The sequence below is a fragment of the Tupaia chinensis genome, unplaced genomic scaffold (assembly GCF_000334495.1).
Source record: "Tupaia chinensis unplaced genomic scaffold, TupChi_1.0 Scaffold000386_1, whole genome shotgun sequence".
NCBI lineage: Eukaryota > Metazoa > Chordata > Mammalia > Scandentia > Tupaiidae > Tupaia > Tupaia belangeri.
The window spans coordinates 2535111-2543352 of NW_006159888.1; the positions used below are offsets into that span (position 1 = coordinate 2535111).

The 8242-nt window shown below is 41.9% G+C and overlaps 1 protein-coding gene across 3 annotated transcripts in view; it reads left to right on the plus strand.

The window, feature by feature from the left end:
- Nucleotides 1-973: 973 nt before the first annotated feature.
- Nucleotides 974-8242, plus strand: part of AMMECR1L (AMMECR1 like) — a 24819-nt gene continuing 17550 nt past the window's right edge. The window contains exon 1 of one of the 3 annotated variants that reach the window (XM_006153679.2): nucleotides 974-1082. Coding sequence is in view for 2 of the 3 variants with exons in the window: in XM_027773877.1 (XP_027629678.1) it covers nucleotides 7187-7196 (10 nt within the window). In the remaining variant the exon portion in view is untranslated. Of the gene's footprint in view, nucleotides 1083-7177; nucleotides 7197-8242 lie in introns of those variants that run through there. The other 2 variants (XM_027773877.1, XM_006153678.3) reach the window with 2 other exon arrangements.

Below are 8242 nucleotides of genomic sequence, written 5' to 3' on the forward strand. Positions count from 1 at the left end.
CCGCCACCCGCGTCGCCCGGCCTCTGCTTGCCCACACCTTCATCTCACCTTTCACCTCTAGCCTGTGCGCCCTCCCCGCGCAGTCGCGTCCTTTTGCTTAACTCTGTTCACGCGCGCGTTCCCCTCTTCCTCTTTTCTTTTCCTCAGCCCCACCCTTAGACCCTCCTTCCTCACCCACCCGGAGCCCCCACGTCCGTTAATCCGCTACCTCACACTCCAGGGGTTCTACGCCTCCCTGCTGCCCAGGCTGTGAATTTTGCCCTTCATTCCTTGCCCTCCTCCTCCCCCTGTCCTGATCTGAACTCCTGCCTCTGCCGCGCTCCCTCACCCTTATCCCTCTGGGCCTATCCTCTTTCACTGCCCTCTCCTAGGATAGAGTGGGTGGGGCCTGGAGTCTCCTGTTTACATCTTTGGAAAGAGCTCAATTCTCTAGGACCGACTGGGGAGTGGGAAGAGTTAGTGAAGAGATTTATGCGGGACTGAGTAAGGATGTATGACAATTACCAACAGTTCTCATCTGCTGGCATAACAAGATGACTTGTGCTCAGGGTGCTCAACCCCCGGTATGCTGTCCAGTGATTCTTCAGTACTGACTTTGCAGATGATTTGCGAGTATGTTTGTATTCTCAAACCACCGGAGAGCCTTGAAATGGTATATCCTGGCCTGAGAACAAGTTTTGACCTAAATTGGTAGGAGTGGAAGTTTTAATGTGTGTCTCATGTGTAGGTTTAATAAAAGCTTTGGTCCTCAGTGTCCACCCTTCTTGGTAATGACGCTAAGGATGAGGTGATTCAGGACGTACGATTGCCCAATATTTAGAGTTTGAAATGTTTTGAAGTAAGGAGAGCCTGTTCTGTAGCTGTCTGTTTCTCCAGAAATTGTTCTGCTGCGTTGTAAAATTTCAAAAACTGTACCTTTACCTCTGCACTACCTGGATTTTGTTTGTTCACTCTACCTGAATTTCCATCTTAGGTACAGGAGGAAGGAATGGAATTGGAAGGAAGAAAATTCATTCCAGAGACAAAATAGCTCCTTTCCTCTGTTGTAGCTGTTTTCTGGCAATACAGACTTTCTGCTTTCAGTGAGTATTAATTACTTTGGACGTATTTGTAAAGAATTTTGCTGCTGTCTTTTGTTTTAGGCCTGTGTTTGGAGTTGGGGATATTGGTGTACATTGTTCATTTGTAGTTTTTTACTTCTGTGAATGAGGGTCCTAATGTTTAAATTCTTACACCTGCTCTCTTTTAAAATAATGTAAATATGCAAAGACATGTTGGTTTTGCATGTCCAAGTAGAGTGACCTAGATGGTGGTGTACCATTGCAGTTCCTTTATATTTCTAGGGCAGAAGATCTGGCCCCCCGCTCTTTCCCAATTTCTCACCTTTTTTTCTTTTCTTTTCTTTTCTTTTTTTTTTTTTTTTAAGAATTATTTAATTATATTTGTTGTTATTGTTATTTTTAAATTTTTGACCAGAAAGAGATAGAGGGAGAAACAGAAAGCTAGAAAACAAGCCTCCAGGTCCAAGACTTGAACCATGCTCAGCCATGTGGGAGTACACTGCCTTAACCATCACACCACCTGCTGGTGCCAACTGCCTTTTAAAGACAACCAAAAAGGTTGCTTAAACTGTTATTTAATTCAGGGGTTAATGAAGTTTCTAGACAAGATCAACTATTTGTTCTCTTTCATATGGATTTAGTCTTCAGAAATTGTTGGAACAATTTGCCCTATCACAGACTTGCAAATGACCAAATTCTACATGTAGACTTTAAAAAAAGTTTTGGGGGACCAGCAGTTAGCATAACGTCTATGTCTCTGGACTCCCATGTAGTCGACCGCAGTTCGAGTCCCAGACCTGGTGACTTAAAACTCATGCTGGGTGCATGTGCATGCATGCCTAAGATCCCAAGGGGAGAATGAAGGAGAAGGGATTGCAGCGTGGCCATCCCCCCAAGGGGGTGATTTCTCACTTTCTGTGTGTCTGTCTATGTCTTTCCAGCGAGCACATGTGCCCTATAGCAAAATAAAAAAAAATAAAAAAATAAAAAAACTCTCAAAAAAAGTTTTGGAAAAAAATGTAACTACTGCTTCAGCTTATTAATGATAATATGCTAACATTTGTAAGAGGGCTTTTTTAGCATATCACCTATAAAAGGATTTTCTTTCCAGATCACTGGAAGCCCATATCCCTCTGTAGGGAGGCAGGGGATAAATGTTTTCATTAAATCCAGAATTATTATTTTTAAATTTTAGTAGAGGGTATATGCATTCACCAGAGAGAGATAGTGAGAAAGCACCTCCCATGGGAGATGGCTATAACACAATCCCTTTTCCTTCATTTCTCCTTTTAAGATTTTGGGTATTCATACACATTTATGCTTGGTGTGGTTTTCAAGCCACACGGTGTGGAACTTGAACTGTGTAGTTGATCATGTGGGAGCCAACCACCTTGACCACTTTGCCACTGTCTGGCCCTATAAATCTTAGAGGCAATTGTATAGGGAGATTTGTATTTTGCAGGGAAAATTTTCAAATACTAAGTATTTAGGGGTGTGGGGGATTGAGTTTCAAAAATAAAGAAATGATTGTTTGCAATGATTACCAGAATGTCTGTGGGTTTTTCATCTGACTGTTTCCTGGAATAATTCCCTAAGTAGGCCAGAGTTATAGCTCAGGTGCCATTTCAGTACCCATAATATAATTATTAAATTGAATTTCAACCCAACTCTCTATGTCACAAAGGAAACAATAGCCTATTTCTTTTTGTGGAAGGCTTGATTTGAGCAGATATCTGGTCACTAAATGATAACTGAAGAAAATGTAGAGATCCCTTTTGTATTTGCCTCTTTTCTACCTTCCAATCTTTATGTGGTTGTGCCCTCCAATAAGCTCTTCCAAGGTTTGTCTTCAAAAGGTGAATCTGGATTTTTTAAATTTTCCCTACCTCTAGGCTTTCCTAGATATTTTACTGTTTGTTGTCTGACATGTAAGTACTTTGGTAAAGTAGTTCCTTTAGTATTTAATATGTCTCAGGACTCCACAATAATAGCATATTCAGCAAGTTTAGTGTTTTTATAGTAAGCTTAAATGTAGACCTTAGTATAATAGAACTCTACAATTCTCAACTCTCTTTATGTTTTCTGGCATCTCAGAGTGAAAAGAAGCAGTGGGTGATTTATTAGAAGTCATTACTTTCCAAGGAGGAAAAACACCAAGGTTATTGAAGTAGTAATAATCCATATTAATAATATGATTTTTTTATACTACAAGATATTTCTTAGTAGAATTGTATAATGAAGACATTTAGAAATTGTAAGAACTCAGAGCTTTGTTATTTTATTAGTAAGGGTAGGGCTAGTGATCATATCTGTAAAAGCAGGCACTTAATAAGCAGTAGCTATGTACAAGGTCCTTTTCATGTCTTACTCATTGAATGTTCACAGCTACAGAGATGGGACACCGTGTCTGTTTGTACAGCTTGTACATGGCAAGTCAGGGTTGGGATTTAAGCCTCATCTCTGACCCCAAAGCCAAGGCTCTATGCTTTGAAGATGGGAGCTGCCCTGGGAAGAAGTCAGCTGCTTGGTTTCCGTGGATTTAGGAGACTTGGAACGGACCCACAATGAGGGAGGAAGGTGCATCTGCCCAGCCAGCCATATCCATGTGGGCACCTTTGCATCATCTTCTCAATACTGGCCTTCATACCTTGCTTATAAACTTAATCAACTTAGGAGAAATGGTTAGGATTAACTTCTGAAATCACAGGTTGCCAACCAGGCAAATAAACACTCCAGTGGATAGCTCTTAAAGTGCCTCACCCATTCAAAGAGAAGAAAGGGGGCCAGCATGTGGCATGGTGGTTAAAGCGCTGCACTCCTACATGGCCAACCACAGTTCAAGTCCTAGACTTGGTGGCTTGGAAATCATGCTAAGCATTTGTGCATGCATGCCCAAAATCCTGAGAGGGGAATGTAGGAGAAGGAATTACAGCATGGCCGTCCACCCTGGGGGATGATTTCTCACACCCCCACCTCCGGTGAGTACCTGTACTCTGTAGCAAAAACCTAAAGAAGGAAGAGGAGAAAAAATTCTTTTGAAGTACAGTTTAGGTCATATGACCTACAAAGGAAGGCTTTGGCCACCTAATCCTAAATGGCACCAAGGGGCCAGCCAGTGATGTAGTTAAGGCGGCTGGATCTCACATGAAGGTTTGAGTCCCAGACCCAGCAGCTTGAAAAACACACTGAGCTTAGGTGTATGCATGCCCAAAATCCCAAGGGAAGGGATATGATAATGGCCATCCTCTCTGGTGGGTACTATTTCCCTTTCTCCCCTGCATCCTTCTACTAGTCCATGCACCATATAGCAAAAATTTTTTAAATAAATAAATAAAAATCACTAATGGCACCTGAGGACAGTCCAGGACCGACTAGTTACTGATGTGTCTTAGCAAAGATGATAACTTCCGGCATAAATTGGATCAAGAAGTAAATTTAGTTGATAGTTGACCTAATTTTTAGAATGAATTATCACATCGGCTATCTATTTTGCTACGAATAATTATGAATCCATTCCTTGGTTTGGGCTGAATATGTTGACAGGTTCTGAGACACTCCATAGTCATCACCTCACAGTGAACTAATTGTGCTTATTAAAAAAAAAAAAAAAAAGACAAACTTAAATACAGTTATTAAGAGATCTGTAGATAAGACTGTTGGTGAAAATCAACAGATTTGCTTCTCTGTGTAAGGGATATGAAGGGCCTATGTTAGGTGTTGTGAAAGATAAACACAGATGCTGTCTGTCCCTCATGCTCAAGAGGATGCAGGATTCAGTGCTGGCTGGGATTTTGAGTACATTGTAAGCAACTCAGAGCAGTAGGTCATGACTCGGTTTCCCCACAGAGGGAGGAGAACCACTGAGTGGCTGATGAAGTTCAAGATCCTCTTGGGTTGCATGTCATGTACAGGGGAGAGCTGTTCTACAAGGACAGGGACAGTGAGGACTCTGCTGCATAACCGAAGGGAAGTGCCATGACTTTCAACACTGATGGCTTACCTTGCTTGATTGGACACCTGCAGGATTAAGAAATCTTGAGTGAAAGGCATAACACAGTTCTTGTCATTTTTTCTAGCTCTTTGTTAAAGTTTGGGTATTATCTCCATCTGTGGAATCCAGTGTTAACTAGTTCATTCTCATTGATTATTCTAAAGTGAGCAGGAAAATGAGATTGCTTCTGCTGATTTGTGTTGGGGTAGAAATGGGGTACAGGTGATTTTTCTTTTAGCTTTTGAGATAGGGTCTTGCAGTATCTTGGTCTTCCTGCCTTAGCCTCATGACTGCTGGGACTGTAGTTGTATGCCATGGTGTCCAGCCTTTTAATGTGGCCTGGGAACAAAACCTGGGCTTTTTATGTGGCCTCAGCTTGCAGAGCAGCAGTAGTGAGCACATATCACTGTGACTGGAGTTAACTAGTGTTGACTCCTCTTTTCTTATTTTTTTTTTTTTTAGGTTTTTGCCACAGGGTACGCGTATTTGCTGGAGAGAGACAGAGAAAAGGAAAGTGAGAAATCACATCTCCCCCTGGGGGTTGGAGATGGCAGGGATGGCCATGCCACAATCCCCTGTCCTCTATTTCTTCCTGGGATTTTGAGCATGGATGCACATGTATTTGCCATGATTTTCCAGCCTCCAGGTCCAGGATTTGAGCTGCAGTTGGCCATGTCAGAATCCAGCACCTTAAACACCATGCCACCTACTGACCCTTACTAACTTTTTTTTTTTTAAGATAGATAGATTTATTTATTTATTTATTTATTTATTATTTTTTCATTTGACCAGAGGGGTGGGGGAGTGAGAAAGCAAGCCACCAGGTCCAGTACTCAAACCACAATCAGCCATGTGGGAGTCCCGTACCTTAACCATCATGCCAAGTGCTCATCCCGCCTCTGTTGACTCTTAAAGTGACTCCTGAGGTTATCTTTGCAGGAGAAACCAACTGAAGTCCTGGGAGGGTATCAGTGGTATATGCTGTTATAAAGCAGGGGTGTTAGGCTAGCTCCTTAGCCTAGTGGTTAAGGGAGATACGTCCTACATGACTGACAGTAGTTTGAATTCTGGCCCTTGTTGCTTAGAGGAAAAACACAAGAGTTTTTATACCCAACTTCAGTGAGTTCAGATGAACTGATTTTATATTAACCTTCCCTGAGATCAAAGGATCATCATTGGTAGTTATTTTTTAGAGGTGGGTTTTTTTGTTTGTTTGGTTTTGGTTTTTTTTTTGCTATAGGGCTCATGCGCTCGCCAGACAGACAGAGACAGAGAAACAGAAAGTGAGAAATCACCCCCCAGGGGGTATGGCCACGCTGCAATCCCTTCTCCTCTATTCTCCTCTCGGGATCTTGGGCACGCACGCACACGCCCTGGCGTGAGTTTTAAGCCACCGGGTTCAGGACGTGAACTGTGGTCCACTACGTGGGAGTCCAGCTTCATAACCATTACACTAACTGCTGGTCCCCATCATTGGTAGTTTTTATGAGATTTGGGGGAAGGGTGAGAACTGATCCACAGTTATGGAAGAGGAAGAGTATGTCATTTTTGAAGTATTTTTAGCTGACCAGACAGATGATTAGTCTGTTCTATTAAAATACTATTATTCTGCTAGGCCAGCAGGTGGAATGGTGATTAAGGTGCTGGATTCCCATATTGCCCACCACAGTTTGAGTCCCTGATGTACCAGCTTGAAAATCATGCCAGGTACATGTGTGTGAATGTGTGCTGCAAAATCCCAAGAGGAGAGTGGAAGAGAAGGTATTGTGGCACCCAGAGGGATTTTTCACTTTCCCTCTCTCTTTCTCTGACAAGCACATGCACCCTATGGCAACAACCTAAAAAAAAAAAAAAATGCTGTTATTCTGGGGCACCTTTCTCTGAATTCTCAGAACCTGACCTCACGGAGCATGGAACTGCGATTGAATTCTAGGGCAGTCCTGGGAGCTGATCTAGACCCTCTTAGTTGAGTAAGATGTCCACTTTGTGGAGTGGGGCTAGAAGAGTCACAGACATGAACAGGAAGTTTTGATGATGTCGGTAGGATAGTGGTGAATGTAATCCAAGCATCCTTTGTTTACTGCTACCTCTGGTTTGCTTTCACATTCTTTACCTGTATTTCAGTTAATACTTTATGCTCACAGGTAAGTATTAATAAAATATTGGTCCCCTTGTAAATGTGCGTTCAGGACTGGCCCCAGGCACAGTGGTTATATGCTACACAGAGGAAAATAGATCCTATGTGATCAACCAAGGTTCTAGTTCAGGCTCCAATGTTCCAAGTTCCTAATACAAAGAGTTGGAAGAGGGGTTGCTTGTGGGCTCTTTGACTTTTTTTAAGTTGCTATAGGGTATATATGCTTGCTAAGAGAGACTGAGAAAGAGAAGCGTTTCTATCGTTATGTCTCTCTGCTAACATAAACATGCACTATAGCAAAATCTTTAAAAAAAAAAAAAAAAAAAAAGCCTTTCCCCACTGTCATCATACTGATCAATACCTGAGAAAAAAGCTAATAAATGTCATGTGGTGGCAGCAACAATTCAAGTGCTTCCAAGCAGGTGACGTTAGTTCCCTAACTGGTGAAACACCCTTCCAGCCATATCTTTTCCTCCATTCTCCTCTTGGATTTTAGTCAGGCACGCACACATGCCTGGCGGGTTTTTCAAGCTGCTGGATCTGGAACTGAACTGTACTGTGGGCTCTGTGAGATCCAGCCACCTTACACCATTCCACCTGGGTAGCTGAACTCCTTTTTGTAAAGTGTTTTCAAAATAATTTAGCATATGGAGAGGGTAGGTGACATATAGCTAGTATAGATGAAATAAGATTGATGGTATGTTGGAAATGGTTAAAACTAAGTATTAGATTCATTCCATCATTTTTGTTTGGAATTTTCTATAGACTTAAATTTGTGGAATAGTTTTTTTGTTTGTTTGTTTTTCCTGCTGTAGAGCTTATGCACTTGCCAGAGAGAGAGAAATTGAGAAACCACCTCCAAGGAGAATGGACATGCTGGGGTTCCTTCTCCAGTCTCCTCCTGGGATTTTGGGCATGCATGCATAGGTGCCTGGCATGATTTTCAGGCTACCCAGTTACATGGGTGTCCAGTGATATAATCATTATGCCATCTGCTGGTCCTGTAAGGTTGCTTTATTATTTTTTTTCTTTTTTTTATTATTTTTTTTTTTT